This window comes from Cuculus canorus, chromosome 5, assembly GCF_017976375.1.
Source record: "Cuculus canorus isolate bCucCan1 chromosome 5, bCucCan1.pri, whole genome shotgun sequence".
Taxonomy (NCBI): Eukaryota; Metazoa; Chordata; class Aves; order Cuculiformes; family Cuculidae; genus Cuculus; species Cuculus canorus.
The window spans coordinates 2,373,335-2,395,523 of NC_071405.1; the positions used below are offsets into that span (position 1 = coordinate 2,373,335).

The 22,189-nt window shown below is 53.1% G+C and overlaps 2 protein-coding genes across 2 annotated transcripts; one reads left to right on the forward strand and one right to left on the reverse strand.

Moving 5' to 3' along the window:
* Positions 1 to 824: 824 nt before the first annotated feature.
* Positions 825 to 2,638, forward strand: MGAT2 (alpha-1,6-mannosyl-glycoprotein 2-beta-N-acetylglucosaminyltransferase). Its single transcript, XM_009558813.2, has one exon. The coding sequence runs from the start codon at positions 861 to 863 to the stop codon at positions 2,175 to 2,177; it is 1,317 nt and encodes a 438-aa protein (XP_009557108.2). The 5' UTR covers positions 825 to 860; the 3' UTR covers positions 2,178 to 2,638.
* Positions 2,639 to 2,859: 221 nt separating this feature from the next.
* DNAAF2 (dynein axonemal assembly factor 2) lies at positions 2,860 to 21,892 on the reverse strand. Its single transcript, XM_054067093.1, has 3 exons — positions 19,641 to 21,892; positions 7,163 to 7,309; positions 2,860 to 5,220 (listed from the first exon to the last, which is right to left on the reverse strand). Exons 1-3 carry the CDS (start codon positions 21,873 to 21,875, stop codon positions 4,648 to 4,650), a joined length of 2,955 nt encoding a protein of 984 aa, XP_053923068.1. The 5' UTR covers positions 21,876 to 21,892; the 3' UTR covers positions 2,860 to 4,647.
* Between the last annotated feature and the right edge of the window lie 297 nt (positions 21,893 to 22,189).

Genomic DNA, 22,189 nt, shown 5'->3' on the forward strand with positions numbered 1-22,189 from the left:
GAGATGGAGCTGTTGGAACGGGTCCAGAGGAGGCCACGAAGATGATCCAAGGGCTGGAGCACCTCTGCTATGAGGACAGGCTGAGAGAGTTGGGGTTGTTTAGCCTGGAGAAGGCTCCGAGGAGATTTTACAGCGACCTTCCAGTACCTGAATGGGCTCCAGGAGTGCTGGAGAGGGGCTGTTCACAAAGGCTTGTGGGGATGGGACGCGGGGCAGTGGGTATAAACTGGAGAGGGGCAGATTTAGGCTGGGCATAAGGAGGAATTTCTCCACACTGAGGGTGGGGAGGCCCTGGCCCAGGGTGCCCAGAGCAGTGGTGGCTGCCCCATCCCTGGAGGGGTTCCAGGCCAGGTTGGATGGGACTTGGAGCCCCTGATCCAGTGGGAGGTGTCCCTGCCCATGGCAGGGGGTGGCACTGGATGGGCTTTGAGGTCCCTTCCGACCGAAACCATTCCATGATTCTAAGATTCTACGATTCTATAAGGTCAATTCTGGGCAAACCCCACGATTCGAACCTCCCCCTCCCGCTCACGGCTTTCTCCCCCCGCGCCTGTGGGGGCGATGGCGGCTGCGCGCGGCCCCCCCCGCGGGGATTGCGGCGCGCGGGACAATCGCGGGGCGCGGGCGGGATGATGGAGGGCTGAGGCAGCCAATCGCCGCGCGGGGCGCCAGGATGGACCGCCGCGCGCGCCAATCGCGAGGCGCCTCCGGGCGGGTGGGCGTGTCCAAGGGCGCGGTGGGCGTGGCCGGGGCGGGGGAGGCGCGGGAGGCTCAGCGCGAGGAGGAGGAGGAGGAGGAGGAGGTGGCGGCGGAGGGGAGGGAGGAAGGAGCGGGGCGGCCGCCGCCGCCGCCGGGAGAGGATGCGGCTGCGGATTTACAAGCGCAAAGTGTTGTTGGTGGCCTCGGCGCTCGCCCTGTGCGCTCTGGCGCTGTGGGGAGGAGGAGGAGGAGGAGGAGGAGGCGGCGGAGGCGGCGGCGGAGGGAGGAAGCGGCCGCAGCCCTCGGGCAGCCCCGGGGACGCGCCCCCCGCCGGCAGCGAAGCCCCGCGCCGCCCCGCCGGTAACGCCTCGGTTGCCTCGTCGGCCTGGGACGGGGAGAACGCGACGCTGCGGTACCGCTCGCTGGTGTACCGGCTGAATTTCGACCAGGCGGTGCGGGGCGCGGCGCGGCTCCCCCCCGAGCTCGCCCTGGTGGTGCAGGTCCACGAGCGCGCCGAGCACCTGCGGCTGCTGCTGGAGTCGCTGCGCAGGGCGGCGGGCGTGGAGAACGTGCTGCTGGTGCTCAGCCACGACCTGTGGTCCGAGGAGCTCAACCGCCTGGTGGCCCGCGTGGACTTCTGCGCCGTCCTCCAGATCTTCTTCCCCTTCAGCGTCCAGCTGTACCCCGGAGAATTCCCGGGCCACGACCCCCGCGACTGTCCGCGCGACGTGGGCAAAGCGGCCGCTTTGCGCTTGGGTTGCCTCAACGCCGAGTATCCCGACTCGTTCGGGCACTACCGCGAGGCGCGCTTCTCCCAGACCAAGCACCACTGGTGGTGGAAGCTCCACTTCGTGTGGGAGCGGGTGCGGGCGCTGCGGGAGCACGCGGGACCCATCCTCTTCTTGGAGGAGGATCACTACCTGGCGCCGGATTTCTACCACGTCCTCAAAAAGCTGTGGGCGTTACGCGAGAGCGAGTGCCCCGAGTGCCAGATCGTCTCGCTCGGCACCTACAGCCCCATCCGGGGCAGCTTCGCCGGCCGCGCCGACAAGGTGGAGATGAAGACGTGGAAGTCCACCGAGCACAACATGGGCATGGCCTTCAGCAGAGACACCTACCAGAAGCTCATCGAGTGCACGGACGCCTTCTGCACCTACGATGACTACAACTGGGACTGGACTCTGCAGCACTTGACTGTCTCTTGTCTTCCAAAGTTCTGGAAAGTGCTGGTTCCCGAAATCCCCAGGATTTTCCACACGGGGGACTGTGGCATGCACCACAAGAAATCCTGCAGACCGTCCACCCAGAGTGCCAAAATCGACTCTCTCTTGAACAGCAACCAACAGTACCTGTTCCCCGAGACGATGACTGTCAGTAAAAGGTACTCCATGGCACCGCTCTCCCCTCACGTCAAAAATGGAGGGTGGGGAGACATCAGGGACCACGAACTCTGTAAAAGTTACCGCAGACTTCAGTGAGGAGCCTTCTCGCAGCCTTTTTTTTGCCCCCTTTTTTGAGTTGTCCCCTCCTGTCTTTTACAGGCACACGCCTGTATCACGAGCATTTATGAGTTGGTTTCTGCTTTAATATGAATAAACATTCTTGTAAAAGGTGTCCCAAAAAATAGTAATCTTTCATCTTCGGCAGCCACAGTCTGGAAATGGGTTCCTTGCTCAGCCCCTTTGGAAAGTCAGCATCGCTGCGTTTACTGGGAGGAGGACAAAACTTGTCTTCAAGCGTATCTTTTCCGGTGTCTGCGTGCTCCGGTGCGGGGGTTTTGCCCCATCGGGGTGGTGGGCAGCGAGCGAGGGGATCAAGCTCTCCCCAGCTCCGGTGGGAGCCAGTGGTACTGGCACATCCCGTCCCACCGGGGGTCACCTTGTGCCTGACTTGGTTTGATTGCGATGTCTTGATGAATATATGAAGGAAAAAAACAAAACAAAATATCATTGTTTTTACTACAATGTAGATAAATAAATATATGATTTTTTTTTTAGTTCTGCCGAAATAAAGTTCAGTTGTTTTGTACAACCAGAAGTTCTTGGTTCTCACAAAAAGGCAATGTCGTTCCGTGTTGCTAGAAAGCAAATCAGGGGTGGGGAGGGTCTTATCCTTAATCCCGAGGGCTGAGCACGTGCCAGCACCTGTTTGAGTTGTGTGCATTTAACTTCATTAGATTTTTAATGATGCTCGCTAATTGAAGTAGAATGGAGTGACAAACACGTGGTGCGACGCTGCTTTTGTTTGGATCCAAGAGGAAAAAAAAAGAGCTCACTCCCAAATTAGTCAGCTGTGCAACGCGACCGGAGGGAAACAGTGCTGGGCAATGGGAGTGAGCAGAGCCGTTCGTTAACATCAACGGCTTCAAGTCTAACAGGCCGAGCGCTGTGGTGGCCACTACAACTGGTAGTAGCTCACAAGCAGCTTTTTGTGGAAAGAATCGTGTCAGAGGGGACAGGCGTGAGGTGTTAAGAGGTGGATTCTGTACCAGCGGTTTAGGAAGAGAAAAACAGCTTCATTTGCTGAATTTCAGATAATAGGGCTGGTTTAGGACTTGCAGAACTCTTGCTGCAACTGTTATTTGCGATGGAACGGTGCACGGCGAGGCTCTTCTCGCCCCGCTGTTTGTCACCCGCTTTATGGGTGTGAATGCATCTGTTAGTAGCGGTTTGAGAGCACTGAGGGTTGTGAAATTCTCTGCGGTGTCAGCAGGAGTTTATTTTGATGGCAAGAGGATGCCCTTTTCCCTCCAGGGTAATTTAACCACCACGATTTGGTACCAGCTCTGGCACTTGCCACATTCTCAGTTTCACAAAGTCAGGGCTGCGCTGGCAAAGCCACACGTGTGCCCGGCGCTTCGATCGCTCCCATGGGAGCCACACAGCTGGGACAGAGCCGGCAGAGTTCTGTTTAGAATCATAGGATTGCTCGGTTGGAAAAGACCTTGGAGACCATTGAGTACAACTGTCCCTGTCCACTAAACCAGACCTTGGGAGCAGGAATATCAGGGCTTCACCCAGCAAACCGCGCGCCCTCCTGCCGCCGGGCAGAGGCTTTCGGCAGCCGCAGCTGCACCGAGCTGACAAAAGTAAAGCTTAGGCTGCAGGCGCTGGCGTTTAACAGAGAGCAGTTCCAGAGCAGCTGTGAAAGAAGTCAAATTTAACTTTATTCTAAAGCACTTGTGGCTTGTACAACTCCAAAGGCAAACAGAAGTTATTTCAGAATCAGAGAGAAAGGGAACTGAAAGTCCTATTATTATTAGATGTGTTCTTTTGGTCATCGTGACAAGCAGGGAACTGTTTCTGAAAAGCAAATCTCATCTGGATAAAGCGAATCCATTTTATAAACTGGAAATACGTAGATGTGCAATGAGAGAGAATGTTTTTATTGTTTGTTTGGCAGATGGGGGGGGAGGAGGGTGTGGATGCCGTGTGCTGAAGTAATGTACTGGGATGGAATACATGGTATAAATGTTAATTATTTTTAGGAGACTAATTAGAACTTCCCTCTGTAATTAGAAAGTTCGTTTGATTGCTAAGAATCAGTGTAAGTCTAATCCTGCAGTGAGCACAAAATGAAGGGTTTGAGAAATGATGGATAGGTGGACCAAACCCAGCGGATCCAGGGAGAAAGACACATGCTCCCTGCGATGTAGCGAGAGACTGGGAAAGTTATGTAAACAATAAAGATGTATTTTCCTTCCAGAAGCTCGGATTCACCTTCAGCTGCTTCTTTCTTGTAAGTAAAACTACTTCAACCCATACAGGTGATGAGAAAACTCAGATCCGTTAACTTCAAAACCATTAATAACCTAAGAGTTCAACGCCAGTGTGTAAACAGAACAGTTCCAGTAGGAACTGGCTTCGCCTTTTAGCCCTGAAGCTGCAAATCCACGTGTGGAAGTCACAGTGAGCACCAACCAACAGAACCAAACCCTGAACAACTAAACTAGTCCAATTCATACAGCAAAGGATTCTGAAACACAATGGGGCAGCACGTGACATGGTCCCGGATGATCCGCACACTCCCATCCTCCGTGTTCACTTCTTGGAGCACCAGGGAGGCTGCTCTGCTGCCGGAGCTGTCGCTGTTTCCCTGTGCCGACCCTGCGAGCGCAGCCGCCTCCTCCCCTCCTGCTTTTGCCAGACCCACCATCTCAAGGCCTGCTTGGTTTTCAGACTCTGTGGCCACGGCCCCTCCATCTCCTGTGACAGCACTTTCTAAATCCAGTTCCTTTCTCCCCGATTTGCCAGGAATGGCTGAATTATTGTCAGAAGGTTCCTTCTGCACACAATGGTGTGAACTAAAACCTACTTCTCCTATTGTTTCAGCTGCTGCGAGAGACATGGAAGTCCTGTTGGTTTCTGTAGCGCGCTCTCCTTCGGCTGTGTCAGCTGTGGGACTGTGTGTTTCTGCCTTTGTTTGGGGGCAGCTGCCCTTTGTCTCTTCAGCCTGATCCCCTCCTGTGCTGCTGAGCGTTTCTTCTTTCCCATCCCGTTCGGAACGGGCTGCTTCCTGCGGCTGTCAAGAAAACAAACAGACTGTTTTATAGTTGAAACAGCTTGGATACACAAAACTGCTGTCAAAGACAGGCCAAGACACTTGTTTCTCCAACCTCTACTTCCGAAAAGCCAAGTCAGTCCTGCACTGAGGTTTTCCTGGTCTTGTACGGCGCGTGGGAATGAGTGGCAGGGAGGCAGTTTGCCTCCCGAGGGTTTCCTCCACAACAGGACGCGCTGCTGGGCAGCGGCCAAGCGGTCGCAGCCTCTCTTGCAATGAACAGTGGGGAGGCGGGCGAGGCACCACACCCAGGCTGTTCTCCCGAACTCAGGGGCCACAAACCAGCCGCAACTCCAAACTCTCATTGCGAGAGGTGTGTTTTAACCTTGCAGTTAGGGAAATTACCATGCTGGAGTATTGGAAAGGTGTAACTGGGAGCGAGCTGTCTCTCTCAATCGACCCAGGTGAGTCAGCCCGGGAATCGCTGCGGGTTGCCGCAGGAGAGAGGGAACTGCGACCTATCGCTGTCTAACAGCAGTTACACCATTTCACCAGTAGCTACTGACTGCTTTAGCGAAAATCAGCGGTCACTTGGATGTCCCTAGCAGCGGGCAGCCAGGATCAGGCGGGCAGCTTTCCAGGAGCAGCTGGATTCATGGATTCAAAGACTGAGTCACGCTCTCACACGCCCAACCCTTTTTGACCCCAAACCCACTGCTCACTCCAGCGAGTGAGGAAAGAAACTCCCGTGAGTCCTTCTCGGCACGGGATGATTCTCCCACGTGGGTGTTGCCTTCCAAGAAGCTGTGACACATTAACTGCATCTGCAGCCTCAGCTTTATGGTCGCAGAGGTAACCTGATTGTCCCTGTCTATTATCCTTTCTTAAAAGAAATGGGGAAAGTTAAATGGATTTTCTTGGCGTCTACCAAGAAACCCCAGTGGATTTGTGGGCTCTACCTCACATTTTCCTCTCTACAAAACTAACGTTGTGTGTTCTCCATCTCCTGCCATCCCAGTCCTGCGGCAGACTCAGAAACAACAGCCCTGTACACAGAGCGGGTGACTGAGGGAGAAGGGCAGCCTGAATGAGATCTTAAAGCACAAGCAGCAAGTTTGAGACCAGTGCTGAAGAGGAATGGTCCCATGTTTAATCATCTACACAACAGGAAAGCCCTGAGTGTTTGAACACTTGGACCGAATAAAGATAATGAGGCCCAGTTATTTGCAGGCAAAATCCTCCAGGTTTTCTCTGTCTGTGTGACAAGGCAGAGAGGGGGAAGCGGTGCCGTGACCGAGCAGCCTCTGCCCATCCTAAGGAGCTCTTTCTCATTCCCACCCCCAGCCAGGTTCTTTGCCTCTCCACTCCCTCCTGACCCTGAGTCCCACCAGGGAAGTTCTCTTCTGGAATAAATGCCTGCGAAAGTGTCTGTGCATCTTTAACCATGGGCTCCGCTACCTGAGCCCAAACACTCGGGTATGTGAAGGACGTGGATTATTCAATCCCTTATTCTGGCTTTGTTCTGATGACATCTGCCATGGTTTGCTTGTGGCATGTTGGCATCAGGTCTGCCCTGAAAGCACCTGGGGTCCCTCTGAATAAGGGTCACTAGGTAGGTAATTAGTCATTTTTTTTGTCTTAATCCCAGTGAGAGATGTAGTGCATGCGTGCCATGCTGAATTCCTGCAAGGAGAAAGCACTGTCCTTAATGATTGTATCACTGTTCTCCATCTTCCCAATGAATCATAAGAGCTTTCAATCCCTTGGTCACATTAAACAGCACGAACGTGAACCTGTGTTTCTTAAAACTGATGTTTATACTTGCAAACACACCCTACTCCACAGGCTTCCCTGCTCTATCAAGACAAAACAGGAACAAAGCCATTCTGGTCAGAGCTGATAAGATCTTGCTGCGGCACATAAATCAGTCAGCAATATGTACCACTGCCAGGGAAATCCTTACCTTCAACCTGATTTGAATTCTGTCCTCAGTAACATCAAGCACTTCAATTAATGGCTGACTTTCCAGTGCTGATTGGGAGCAAGAGGAAGGGCATGAAACAGCGTCTAGAAATCCATCAACGTTTTCTTCACTGACAAACAATCTTTCCTAAGGAGAAAAAAAGAGGAGGTTATGTTCTTTTCATACTGTGCTTCAGCAACACCGGAGCAAGAATCTAACTCCAAACAGAGCCAGGACTGCTTCACAAAGCCGGTTTCACATAGCATCTTGATAGAGAGAGATTCTCAGTCAGACATTCAGACCTAACGATGGGAAACGAAGACCAGCGATCAGCTCATTTTGGTTTAACGTTTGGTTCTGCATCACACACACTGATAAAAGACACACATTCTCTCTCTTTCAGTATATGATAATACACAGATTTGGACTCCCTCTGAAGAATGATTTGCATCAACACCGCTCCACCGTCCTCACCTGTCTCAACATCAGGAAGGAGTTATGCTTTTACTTACTTATTTCTTACTTTAAGGAAACACAAACACCTCCTTGGACCCTCACTGCAGGATCTCCGAACTCTCACACTCCCAGATCAGACCTCCTAAAGCCGATGCTACGAAACATGCATGCCTGTACCCATTTCACACCCATCACCCATGCTTCTCAGGTCTCCAGTCAGGCGAGCATGAACATCAGGAGGAAGAAACAGTTAATGAACACGGTCCAGGACAGGTTTTGTTCATACACAGTTCAGAAATAACGTGAAACATGTTGCTACAGGTTTTAAGATTTAAATCAGTTCCAGGGAATTAAAGGTCCTAAAATACAACCCGGAGGGGCTGTTTCATAAGAACTACAGAGCCTTCCGTGTCCTTGTGTTCTTCACGAATCATCTGCTGTAGGCTGTGGGTAACGACAGATGTTGGCACAGTAGAAATGCTCTAACCTAGAGGACAGTTCTTATGTTCTGTGTTCTTATGTTCTATGAGGACAGGCTGAGAGAGTTGGGGTTGTTCAGCCTGGAAAAGAGAAGGCTCTGGGGAGACCTTAGAGCAGCTTCCAGTGCTGAAAGGGGCTCCAGGAAAGCTGGGGAGGGGCTTCTTACAAGGGCCTGGAGTCATACGACAAAGGGGGATGGCTTTAAATTGGAAGGAGGAAGATTTAGATGAGACATTAGGAAGAAATTTTTCACGATGAGCATGGTGAGGCTCTGGCCCAGGTTGCCCAGAGCAGTGGTGGCTGCCCCATCCCTGGAGGGGTTCCAGGCCAGGTTGGATGGGGCTTGGAGCCCCTGATCCAGAGGGAGGTGTCCCTGCCCATGGCAGGGGGTGAGACTGGATGGGCTTTGAGGTCCCTTCCAACCCAAACCATTCCATGATTCTGTGTTCTGTGAATTACCTTTTTTGTATAATGATGAACTCTTTAATGGGAAATAGCAGGGGAAAGTTGCAAACCTTCTACTTTAAGCCATACTTTTAAATGTTTCGGGCCAGCTCTACGCTTTTGTTAACCCAATGGAAGTTAAATCCAATTATCACTGACATGTTGCGTACTGAGAAGCAAAAAGGCAACTCTGCACATTCCTGGCCCCCCGTGGATGCAGCCTTATGCACACCCAGATGCCGCGTGGTATCTAAGGCACAAAATTCAACTGTCACCTCAGAAACAGATCCTGTAGGGGGACAAATCCAACAGTGCCCTGTTGTTTCACTATATGAATTAGAAAGCACAATATGGAAAGTCACAACATACCTATTGCTGGCTTTCAAAACAAGAGGACTGAACTCATTTTCTCTATAGGAAGATTAAAATCCAGGCAAACATCCAGCATCGGATGCTGAAATGGTTTTTGGAAAGATTAAACTGCAGCAAAAGAAAACTCTCCTGTAACACACACACATCTTGCACTTCTGTATATGAAGCTCAGTGCTTATTGCCTTGTGCTGATCCTTTCTGCCTGCCAGAGAGGGGCCCAGCTGGAGCTTCAGCCTTGTAGGAATGTTCTGCAGGGTTCCAGAGAAGGTGTCAGGGTAAAGAAATGAGGCAGGGAGCACAGACACCAGCATCGAACCTTCCACGAGCTCACAAACCACATCACTGGGCATCACAGGAGGCACATTCCCACCTCTGTCAGCGTCGCTTTGCCCACGCATCCCAGACAGAGCAGCTCAACTCCCCTCCTGTGGGGTTTTCAGCCCGCTGCCCAGCACCGTGGTGGTTCAGCCCCTCCCTAGAGGTAAGGGCAGCAAAGCATCCTCTCCTCCAGCACAACTCTCCTCACCCAGCTGGCAAATCTAAGTCACCTTTAGCAGACACCTTCGCTCCTTCATTCCCTGCGATTTCATTTTAAGAGCAAGAACATTTTTCCTAAAAGCTAGAGACTTGTGATTTGAATGTGGATAAAAAAAGACACCACTGTTTGTTACTGCTTTTCCTTAAAATAACCGCTACAAGATCTCCACATCTCACACCCTGCTTGGGAAAAGAACCACCGTGGGCTTGGGGGCTCAGCAACCTTCCTTCGATTCTCTGCTTTCTCCCAGACTACTGTGACAGGAGATGCCTCTTTGCCTCTATTTTTCCTACATAAAATGGGGAAAATAATCTCCTTTCCCTGTGTTTTGTCCAGTTAAAGCATAAATCTGCAAATACACTCTCTTACTGTGCATTTGTGCTCACAACAAAGTTGGTACCTGACCAGCGTGACAATAAAAAGGAATCTCAGGAACAGGAATCGAAAGATGAGAGACACTTGAAACGCCAATAGGTAATGAAAAGCTTTCTGTTAGGTCTAAACGTTACAAATTATAGAATCATGGAATGGTTTGGGTTGGAAGGGACCTCAAAGCCCATCCAGTTCCACCCCCTGCCATGGGCAGGGACACCTCCCCCTGGATCAGGGGCTCCAAGCCCCATCCTACCTGGCCTTGGACACCTCTAGAGAGGAACAGCAGGAGACAGTGTACACACACCAAAGCAGAGAGACAAGGAAGAAGAACAGGAGCACCTTAGGAGAGAACGCGAGGTTGAGAGCTCTCTGTATTGAAACTGTGAGAGCCCACACTGCCCGGGAACCACGGCTCTGTGAAGGGCGTGACAGCCGTTCCTCCTTAGCGCAAGGACAAGTTGCACTTTGCCAACAAACCCCATAAATCTTCCTGAAGTTGTTTTTCCCCGATTAAAAGCAAAATGAATTATTTTCTTAACAGAAAATACTGCTACAGAACCCCTGAAACCAAAAGGAAGGTTTGCCAATCAGTGCTTTCCAGGAGGATAAAAGTAACCGCTTGTGATGATGTTCCTATTGGTTTGGCTAATTACTACAAACCAATTTCCCCAGGTTTCAGACCAGTTCAACGCCACCTTCCCGGAGCACCACGCTTACATTCCCAATCTGTGTTTACACCATTATCACTTTGCTACCTGAGTGCCTGCCATAAATCACGGTCCCTTGTGGTGTGCACACACGCAGTGTTGGGTTTATCAGTATAATGATTATCATTAGCCTGCTTTGCCAGCCAGCCGCTGTAATTCAGACTTTGCATTCACAGCGAGAGCGTGCCACGGCACTTACGTTACTGCAGATGTTATCAAAGCACAGACCTTGAAAAAATGATTCAGGAATTTGTTTTAAAGCCTGTTTGCTCTGGCTTGGAAAAGCAGCAGAGGACAAACATCTGTGAATCATTCCAATGCCCCTATAGAATAATTGTTGGACTCAATGATCTTAAAGGCCTTTTCCAAATGAAACCCTTCTGTGATTCTATAAGCCTTCGGTTTAAAGAATTTATTTTCTGATATTTATGATTCTCTCTTAGCAACTCGGAATTAGATTTGTTTTTCCTCACACATGCTGTCATCTGCTGTCAGGTAGACATTCCTTTCTCCCTGTGACTAAACTGAGACCAAATTAACACAAACATTAGCAGGAATGACTGTGGTTTTCAGAGCATTTCATCATTCAAAGCTGTTCCGTATCAGTCAGCACTGACAGCACAGAGCAGGTCCCCACTGTTGTCCTTCGCACTCATTGTTTGTACTGCTTTACTTTACCCGAGCTCGCAGCCAGGCACCATCCAGAGTTACCTCCCACGCAGGATGGAACACCTTTAAAATTGGGACAGATTTCAGGTCTAAATTATTTGCATGTCTTCTGTAATGAGAAGTTCATGCCAAGATGGAAAGGGACTCGGATCTATGGGTTTCCTGGACTCTTGGATTGCAGGGTCCCACTGCAAATCAGCTCGACGTGAGGATTCAAAGCTCCCAGTTTTGGTGATTCATAGAATTGCTTGGTTGGAAAAGACCTTTGAGATCATCGAGTCCAACCGCACCTGTCCACTACTAAACCAGATCCCTGAGCACCTCATCTCCCCGTCTTTTAAACCTCTCCAGGGATTGGGGACTCCATCACCTCCCTGGGCAGCCTCTGCCAGGGCCTGAGGACCCCTTCTGTGAAGAAATTTTTCCTGATGTCCAATCTGAACCTGCGGTGATGCAGCTTGAGGCCATTCCCTCTCGTCCTACTGCCTGTCACCTGGGAGAAGAGCCCAGCGCCCACCTCACCACAACCTCCTTTCAGGCAGTTGTAGACAGTGATGAGGTCTCCCCTCAGCCCCCTCTTCTCCAGACTAAACAGCCCCAGGTCCTTCAGCCGCCTCTCATAACCCTTGTTCTCCAGCCCCTTCCTTATCTTTGTTTTCTTCTCTGGACGTGCTACAGCCCCTCAATGTCCTTCTTGGAATGAGGGGTCCCAAACTGAACCCAGGATTTGACCTGTGGTCTCACCAGCGCCAAGTGCAGGGGCAGAATCACCTCCTTGGTCTTACTGGCCACGCTGTTTCTGATCCAGGCCAAGATGCCATTGGCCTTCTTGGCCACCTGGGCCACTGCTGGCTCATGTTCAGCAACTGTCAACCACCACCCGCATGTCCTTCTCCTCCAGGCACCTTTCCAGCCACTCTTCCCCAAGCCTGGAGCTGCACAGGTTTGTGGTGATCCACATGCAGGACCAGGCACTTGGCCTGGTTGGACCTCATCCCGTTGGTCACAGCCCATCGATCCAGCTGTAGCCTGAAAGTAGTATCATAGTATCACAGTATTATAGTATCATAGGATAGTTTGGGTTGGAAGGGACCTTAAAGATCATCTAGTTCCAACCCCCCTGCCATGGGTGGGGACATCTCACTAAATCAGGCTGCCCAAGGCCCATCCAACCTGTAGTGGTTGTATCTGTAGTAGGGGCAAAAGCTTTTGTATGGTAATTGTGACTGCAAAGATTACACAGCTCAGAAGAAGCTTTTGAGAGCTTCATTGGTAGGTTAATAATGCTTCCTACAACAACTGTTTTGTGCAGTACGTTATTCCCACAATGCAGCTACCAATTAAAGGCTATTCAAAAATTAGTTTGTTCTACAGCAGAAGCAATCTCATTAGGTTTCTTAATGTCGTTTGGGAAAGGAATTACTTTGGAAAAAAAACCAATCCAAATCAAACAATCAGTTTGTTCTGTTCTCCTTTTCTGTCCTACTCTGACCTCCCAAAAAACTTGCTGGGAGTCCTGAAATGCCAAGTACCAAATTAACTGAACCAAAAATAAACTGTTGTAGGATTAAGCACAACAGTCCTAGTTTCTAGTATCACCTTCCAAGAAGTGACCCCTAATTGTTGCATTAACGCTTTAGAGTAGCTTTGGAGTTGAGAATCATAACCCTGACTTCCAAAGAGAGCGTGTAACAACTCAGAATAGCTGGGGAAGAAGAGCTGCAGTGGCACAGCTCACCGGGCTGTCCCTGCCGGCAGAGATCCAGCACCTCTGTTTGGACTTGTGAGCACATCGCAGCACCCACGCAGCTCCCTGGCACAGAGAAAACCAACTGAGAGGTGGCACAGGCTTAAAACATCAACGTATCTTACACTCCTGTGCGCAGCATACCTGCTGCCAAAGCAGAACGCCCAAGTCCAGCAGTTAGGAAACAACACGTGGCAGTCGGAGCATGCGGCAAGCAGAGGTCACAGGGCCTCGGTGTTACCTACTGGCTGCTTTCTGAAGGAAAGAGAAGTAACAGCTTCCAAAGGATCTTCCCAAGGCTCTGTGGCTGTGCCGAGCAGAGAAATCACACCTCTTTTTTTATGCTCAGTAACACACCCGCCTAAAATAGTCTCTGTGAAAGCATCAGCGTTGACACAGAAGTTAAACAAAGCTTTTGTATCACTGTGCGATTCCCTTTTAGGTACCTGTGTTAAATAATCCTCACCAACGGCGAAACTGATGCTCGATTCATATAGTGAACTCACCAGGAATGTTTAGTATCCTATTTTTCATACTGTAAATGTTAAAAACCATGTCAAGACACATGGGCTTGTATCACAAAAGGGATGGGCTGACTGCAGTGAGGGAAGAGGAAAGCTCGAGAGGGAAGTGCTGACCAGGACAGCGAGCACACATCCTCTGAACAAAGTCATTCCAGTCCACTGAGAAGGGCAGGAAGGGTGTGGATCAGCATGAATGGGAATTATTCCTTTAACTAACCCTTTTCTAATCACATGAAAACGACATATGACCCCAAAACTGCAGGCAGAACTGATTATCCACCAAACATGTTTCACATGCGAGTACAACCGAGCCTCCAAGCCTCAGATAAAGAAAAGCGGTTTGTATTTCTGTTCAGAATTGAGCATTCAACCCCAGGAGACATTCCAATACGGTGCTTTACGAAGGCACCATTTCAGTAATTGCCCAACTCCAGCCCTGCTGTAAACCAGGACATTCTGGGACACGTTGTTCTCGGAAACCCCGCCTGGCAGGCTTACAAATTTTATTAATGGTTATTTAACTCTCTCATTCTTCTTTCAGCATTCAGTCCCCAGGCTCTGCTGTCTCAAAATGAAGAGGAACGCTCTGATGCAGGAGCTTCCCAGGCCTGAGCTCCCAGGATTTCACAAATGGAAGAGAGAATCACAGAATCCTGGAATGCCTTAGGTTGGAAAGGACCTTAAAGCCCATCCAGTCCCACCCCCTGCCATGGGCAGGGACACCTCCTGCTGGATCAGGGGCTCCAAGCCCCATCCAACCTGGCCTGGAACCCCTCCAGGGATGGGGCAGCCACCACTGCTCTGGGCAACCTGGGCCAGGGCCTCCCCACCCTTGTGCCAAAGGCAGAAGTGGGTGAGCTGCGATGAAGTGCAACAGCGGAAGCACAGCCTGCAGCTGGTCCTTCAAGGCAAAGAGCCAACAGCGATTCCGACAGCGGGGAAGCTGGGCAACTTTCTTAGGTCATGAGTCTCTATTCCCATGGGAAAGCAGGGCCTGGAGCGATCCCTGCAGAAAGACCAACACCGTGTGGTCCAAGCACATGGCCAGTGACAGAAGACCACTTTTAATCACCTGAAATATGTGTCCCTGGTCCACAAAGGCCAAACTTACAGGACCTTTATTTTCCTAGGGTGTCTGCTCACCACCGCAAGAGTGCGGATGTCGTGGTTTAACCAAGGAGTGAAACTACCTGGAGAGAAAGAGAAGCAATGGCTGAACCACTGGAAGGAGCTGGAGCTGAGAGTCAGCAGAGAGCCACCAAGAAAGCTGTGAAACCAAAGGAACACCAGGAGCAACCAAATGGAGGAACAGTCACTATGGCACAGTTAAAGTCCGGGGAGGACTGCTGCACTGTGACAACTTGCTCGAAATAACCACTTGCTGGGGTGGGAATTCATCTATGGAAAGTGAGCTCTAAATATATAATCTTTCAGCACAGGGATTCAAATGTATCCAACTACAAAAAGGAAAAGCAGTCCTTGATATTCTGCTTCAAGAATGGTGTCCTAAGGAAAAGCTCAACTCATTCTTCTACCGATATCCGTATCAGACCTTTGTGATAAAAGGAACATCATAAGCACATGAGGCAGGGTCGTGCAATTACTGGCACCACCATCGTACGTGCTGCTCTGGGCAGAGGCGCACAGGCAATCGGAACCAAGAGATACACATCCCACCACATCCCAGTCCAGGGATGCGGCTGCTAACGAGACATTCTGCACATGCAGTGAACAATCATCACAATACCTTTTAGACTAGACATTAGGAAGAATTTCTTCACTATGAGAGTGGTGACACACTGGAACAGGTTGCCCAGGGAAGTGGTGGCTGTCCCATCCCTGGAGGTGTTCAAGGCCAGGTTGGATGGGGCCTTGGGCAGACTGAGCCAGTGGGATGTCCCTGCCCATGGCAGGGGGGTTAGAACTAGATGATCTTTAAGGTCCCTTCCAACCCAAACTATCCTGCGATTCTATGATTTTCCTGGCTGTTGGGCAAGTTAATGGGAGACAATTACGGACCAGGGTACAGTAGCAACCACTGAGGAAACCATTCCTTGAAATAACACAGAAAACCTTTGGCTCCAGTGAGAAGCAGCTTTCCAGAAGAGAGCAGAACAGGAATTTCATATCTATAAAAACACCAGCCTCTTCTTCTGCCACACACAACCCTCTGGCACTGCTGCTGCAGGAGAAAAGATAAAGCTATCAATGGGCCAAGGTAAATTGTGTGAGGTTCAACAATCCAAGTGCCAGGTCCCGCAGTTGGGTCACAACAACCCTGTGCAGCCCCAGGCTTGGGGAAGAGAGGATGGAAAGCTGCCTGGAGAAGGAGCTGTGGATGTTTGTTGACAGTGGCTGAACATGAGCCAGCAGTGGCCCAGGTGGGCAAGAAGGCCAACGACATCCTGGCTTGGATCAGCCATGGTGTGGCCAGCAGGAGCAGGAGTTGGGGAAGGGGCTGGAACACAGGGGTTATAGGAGCAGCTGAAGGACCTGGGGTTGTTTAGCCTGGAGAAGGGGAGGCTGAGGGGAGACCTTATCACTGTCTGCAGCTCCCGGAAAGGATGTTGTGGTGAGGTGGATGCTGGGCTCTTCTCCCAAGTAACAAGTGATGGGATGAGAGGAAATGGCCTCAAGTTGCAAAGGTGGGGGGGTTAGACTGGATATTAGGAAAACATTCTTTCCTGAAAAAGTGGAGAAGCATTGGAAAAGGCTGCCCAGGGAAGTGGAGTCTCCATCCCTGGAGGTGGCGTAGATGTTACACTTGGGGAAGTGGTTTAGCAGGCATGGTGGGGCTGGGCTGATGGTTGGACAGGATGAGCCTAGAGGTCTTTTCCAACCCTGAAGATTCCATGATTCTGTGATTACAAAGAATCAGACAGGAGCATTACTGGGAGGCGCAGGATAAGATTCCTGCTTGCCTGGCCCACGAGAAGCTCCCAAAGGGATGAAACAGGGTGCTGCTACTGTGTACGTTCCTAAAACACTCTTCTATGACTGCTGTAAGTCCTTGCAGATCTGCATGCAGGAACTATATCTCTGACTCACAGAAAAGAGATTCAAAGCAGAAAAACATCAGAGATGGCAGCAGACAAATTGAAGAAATCAACCTAAGTAGGAGAGAAGCTACCAGGAGCAAACAGTTAATGGATAGAAGACAGCACGGAATAGTAGCTCTAATTAAATATTCATTTTTCTCACTTCACTCTGAGCGAATGCAGCTCTCGGCGTTGGCACAGGCACTTCTGGGAAACAGCACACTTAAAAAGAGAGCAAACAGAACAAATGACTTCAGATGATTCCAGCTGCTTCACTTTGCAGGCCCGGGATCCAAAAGGACCAAAATGCAGAAGGAATCAATCTTTTTCAGTGCACTATGTAAATGAATGGCAGGGAGGCTCGTGACTGATGCTAAACCTCCTCCTCCTTCCAAAGCATTTTGCAATATATAATGCATTTTACACATTCAAAGATGGTTTAACTCACAACAAGGTAATATTGACCATTGCTTCAGGCCCTTTTAACAACCCAATCACAAAATCTTCCCCCGGTCATAGTAATGAATACACACACCAAACACTTCCAATCATTAGACTGAGATGAAAGCATGCAGAAACGTCCATTGATTGCAGTACTAAAGAGACACTGCAGCGGAATTTCCTCTCCCCACACTGATTTTTCAGCTATATCCCTATGTACAGTCACTGAAAGCTGTTGTTTTCCCTTAAAACCTGCATTTAGGCCTATGGTCTCATGCCACAGTGTGTGATGAAAGAGACGGATATTCAGACCACCTGAAATAGCAGCTAAAACGTGTGTAGGCCCTGTCCTGTGCCTCTGCACCTGCACAGAAAATGGGCAGTAGTTTCATCATGGTGTATTTAATGTTGCATCAGCACCCAGTACTTGATGACATCAATTAATAATAGCGCCGGATGCATTGTGGTCTTATTGGCAAAGACACTGCCATCAGTGGCCCAAACGGCCAAGAAGGCCAACGGCATCTTGGCCTGGATCAGACAGAGCGTGGCCAGCAGGAGCAGGGAAGGGACTGTGCCCCTGGACTCATCACTGGTGAGGACACACCTCGAATCCTGGGTTCAGTTTTGGCCCCTCACTCCAAGAAGGACATTGAGGGGCTGGAGCGTGTCCAGAGAAGGGAACACAGCTGGGGAAGGGGCTGGAGAACAAGGGTTATGAGAGGTGGCTGAGGGACCTGGGGCTGTTTAGCCTGGAGAAAAGAAGGCTGAGGGGAGACCTCATCACTGTCTATAACTGCCTGAAAGGAGATTGTGCTGAGGTGGGTGCTGGTCCCTTCGCCTAAGTGACGGGTGACAGGATGAGAGGGAATGGCCTCAAGCTGCACCACTGCAGGTTCAGATTGGACATCAGGAAGAATTTCTTCACAGAAAGGGTTCTCGGGCCCTGGCAGAGGCTGCCCAGGGAGGTGCTGGAGTCCACATCCCTGGAGGGGTTTAAAAGACAGGGAGATGAGGTGCTCAGGGATCTGGTTTAGTAGCAGACAGGTATGGTTGGACTCGAGGATCTCAAAGGTCTTTTCCAACCAAGCGATTCTATGATTCTAAGATTTGGAGGTTCCTTCTCTGGGAGAAGCAAAGGAAACGCACATCCAGCAGTTCAGCATGGGTAGTTTTCAATAAATCCATCACCTTCAATACTTACCCAAAGGGCTCAGCTCCTCCTTCAGAGGAGCTGCTGTTACAGAAAAGGTATGCAGCCTGCTAAACGGCAAACAATATGTGAGTGCCCAGATGCACAAATACTCATTGGATAAAGACCTCCTTTTCAGATGTATGCAGCGTTTTCTAATTGCAGGGTTAGAGCAATTAAGATACTTGAAGCCACTGTGCCAGTGGATGGTGGGATACTTTAAGTCTGCCAGTTTTCTGGACTTGCAACCCCATGGTACATGACCCAATCGGCAAAGGATTTTATCGTCTAAAGTAAAGACAAACTCAAAATCACAGGGATGAAAGGCTATACAAGAATTGAGCTGCCTCAATCTAGTGGGAGGTGTCCCTGCCCATGGCAGGGGGATTGGAACAGGATGAGCTTTAAGATCCCTCCCGACCCAAACCATTCCATGATTCTGTAATTCTACAGAATTCTGAGCTTACCAAACATAGCTTTCCACAAAACTAGTGTGACTGCTTCTTGACATGAGTGCCTTGAGGCGAGCAGCCCTTCACAGGGACACTGCAGTTCTCAGCAGGCACTGTCAGCTGGACACAGCACGAGTGCCAAACTCCACCTGCCTGACCATCCATGAAATAAGAAACCATCTCAACTAGAATAATATTCTAGAATCATATTGACAGGACAAGGGGAAATAGTTTTCAGCTGAAAGAGAGGAGATTGAGATCTTCGGAAGAAATGTTCTCCTGTGAGGGTGGGGAGGCCCTGGCCCAGGTTGCCCAGAGCAGTGGTGGCTGCCCCATCCCTGGAGGGGTTCCAGGCCAGGTTGGATGGGGCTTGGAGCCCCTGATCCAGTGGGAGGTGTCCCTGCCCATGGCTGGGGTGGATCTGGCTGTGCTTTGAGGTCCCTTCTGACCCAAAACATTCCACGATTCTATGATATTCAGACTGCCAGGAAGAGAAGATGAAGAACCAGCTCAGCAGAACAGCAACAGATCAACCATTCCCAGCTATGGTTGGGTGTTCTCGTGGCTGTAAGTGGGAGTTCTGTCCTGGAATACAGACACCAGTAAGCTCACTCCACATACACTAGTGCTACATGACGCTGGCTGCATGTGTCTCTGTCTGGTTATTCTAAACATCTCCTTCCTTTGTGTGAAGGGGCTGCATGAGCCATTTCCATGGCCTAAAAGGCCAACACTAAGGATAGAGTTCAGGCTCTGCTTTCACTCTTCACCACAATTTCCCTTATCAAAAAAGCACCCAAGTCACTTGAGGTCCAAGGATGAAGATGTCAACTCAGTGACGTGACCTTCGTTACTGCACTAACGAGGTTGTTGCACTGACATCTGGCAGAAGGTCTCTGTGGGAAGCAGTCTCCATCCCTACCAAGATCTTCTGAACTCAAGAGCTCCCCGAGCCATCGTTCCTACAGAGCGGCAGAGGTCACGCACCACAGTGGCACTCTGGGAAGCGCACAGCACCAACCCTGCCATTGCAAAGCCGTTACCTGCAAAGCAGAGGAGGCGTCGAGGCCGAAGCAGAACTTCTGCCAGTGTCCAGTGCTGCCGGGGGCCTTGGCGAGCGTGATGGCAGCGTTGTGTGAGGACACGCTCACGCTGGTCTCGGGGGATGCCAACCTGTGTGCGGGCGCGAACCGGAGGAACAGGGCATGGGCTCCCGCGCCGCTGGAGAAGCGGATGCAGTAGTGGTTGGTGCCCACGTCCCCGCGGAGGCTCTGGGGCTGGATGCCGGGCACGTGGAGCACCAGCGCCACCGAGGCTTCGTCCTGCCGGCACTGGAAGGGCGGGCACACCGGCAGCGCCATGGCCCCAGGGGACACGGGGGAGGCGGCACCGGGGCGGCGACCGGCCGGAACCGCCCCGCCGCTCCCCAACGCCTCTGCTCGGAGCTCGGGCTCCCCTTCGAGCCTCTCGGCTCCGAGCTCGGGCTCCCCGCCCCGCTCCCCGCTCAGTTCCTGCGCTGGGAGCTCGGGCTCCTCCCGCTGCTCCGCCCCGGGCTCCCGCTGCTCCACTCCGAGCTCGGGCTCCTCCCGCTGCTCCGCCCCGGGCTCCCGCGGCTCCACTCCGAGCTCGGGTTCCTCCCGCTGCTCCGCCCCGGGCTCCCGCTGCTCCACTCCGAGCTCGGGCTCCTCCCGCTGCTCCGCCCCGGGCTCCCGCGGCTCCATTCGGAGCTCGGGCTCCTCCCGCTGCTCCTCCCCGGGCTCCCGCGGCTCCACTCGGAGCTCGAGCTCCTTCCGCTGCTCCTCCCCGGGCTCCCGCTGCTCCACTCGGAGCTCGGGTTCCTCCCGCTGCTCCGCCCCGGGCTCCCGCGGCTCCACTCGGAGCTCGGGCTCCTCCCGCTGCTCCGCCCCGGGCTCCCGCTGCTCCACTCGGAGCTCGGGCTCCACCCGCTGCTCCGCCCCGGGCTCCCCCCGGTCCTCGCCCGGCAGCAGAGGCAGCGTGAGGCGGAGCTGCCGGCTCTCCCTGCAGAAGACGGCGCGGCCGCGGTCCTCGTCCACGCGGCAGGGCAGGCGGAGTTGCAGGCGGTAGGCGGGACGCGCGGAGCGCAGGAGCAGCTCACGGCCGCGCAGCTCCAGCTCCAGCGCGGCGGCTCGGGGCAGCAGCGGCAGCTCCACCGACACCTCCAGCTCCCGCCGCGTCGCCCCGCCGGCCCGCCCGCACTGGTAGTCTTGCAGGTCCATGTAGGAGCGGTGCACGATGCTCCAGCGCGGCGTGGTGGGGCCGGGGCGGCGCGGCGAGGCGGCGGGGGGTGGCAGCTCCGCGCTGCAGGCGCTGGGGCGCGGCGGGGCGCGGGCGGCGGGCGGCTCTGGGGCAGCGCTGGTGCGCGGCGGGGTATGGATGCTGGGCGGCTCCGGGGCAGCAGTGTCGGGGTGCAGCGGGGTGCCGGCTGGCTCTAGGGTGATGTCAGGCGGCTCTGGAGCAGCGCTGGGGCGCAGCGGGGTGCAGCTGGCAGGTGGCTCCGGGGCAGCAGTGTCGGGGTGCTGCGGGGTGTCGATACCGGGCGGCTCTGGGTCGATGTCAGGCGGCTCTGGAGCAGCAGCACTGGGACGCACTGGGGTGCGGATGGCGGGTGGCTCTTGGGCGACGTCAGGGGGCTCCGGGGCAGCAGTGTCGGGGCTCAGCGGGGTGCGGATGGCGTGGGCCTGCGGGACGCCGCGGTAGCGGGTCCCTCTCAGCACGGCGGCGTTGGCGCGGTCCAGGCTGACCCCGCAGTGCCGCTCCACCGCATCCATGGCCGTGTGGGCGAGCAGGCGGCGGAAGCGGGCGCTGCGGGCGGCCAGGCGCAGGGCGGCCGGGTGGAACACGACGTCGTAGATGAGGCGGCGGCGGCGCCCCGGCTCCTCGCGGCCCGGCGGCAGCGCGTAGGGCAGCGATAGGCGGCGGCCGCCGGGCTCGGGGCGGGCCTGCGGAGCCGCCACGGCCGGGTCGCTGCACACGTTGATGTAGCAGCGGCGGGAGCCGGCCTGGCTGGTGAGCAGCACGAACCCGCCCGCGGGGTGCAGGAAGCGCAACTCCACGCCGCGCTCCCGCTCCAGCGCCGCCACCTCCTGCTCGTACAGACAGCGCTGCGCGGGGTCGGCCAGCTCCGCCGCGAACTCGGCGAATAGCGCCTGGAACTGCGGGTCGCGGAACGCCCGCTGCAGCCGCTCGGCCTCCTCGGCGCTCAGCTCCGGCGGTTCCGGCGGGGACCGGATCGGCCCCGCGGAGAACGGCGCCGCCATGGCTGCCCTCGTCGCCTTGGAGACGCCAAACAAGATGGCGGCCGCGGCGCAGGGGCGGACGGGAGCAAACAAGGTGGCGGATAGGGCGCGAACGGGGGAGCAAACAAGATGGCGGACGCGGCGCAGGAGCAATCAAGATGGCGGACGCGGCGCAGGCGCAGGAGCAATCAAGATGGCGGCCCAGGCGCCACCCGCTGAGTAAAGATGGCGACCGCCCTTTGGGGCAGCACCAGGCTGATGTTGATGCTCGCGAGCTGTTCTTGACTTCATTTTCTTGGGAAAGGGCACAGTTCAGACAACACGAGGTTGCTCTG

Excerpts from the sequence above, each read along its gene's own strand:
- DNAAF2 (XM_054067093.1), bottom strand. The coding sequence starts at position 21,875 with ATGGCGGCGCCGTTCTCCGCGGGGCCGATCCGGTCCCCGCCGGAACCG. Across the intron at positions 7,310-19,640 it reads ACGCCTCCTCTGCTTTGCAG|GAAAGATTGTTTGTCAGTGA; the intron begins GTAACGGCTTTG and ends TTTTCTCCTTAG. Across the intron at positions 5,221-7,162 it reads GAATTCAAATCAGGTTGAAG|CCGCAGGAAGCAGCCCGTTC; the intron begins GTAAGGATTTCC and ends TTTTCTTGACAG.
- MGAT2 (XM_009558813.2), top strand. The coding sequence starts at position 861 with ATGCGGCTGCGGATTTACAAGCGCAAAGTGTTGTTGGTGGCCTCGGCG.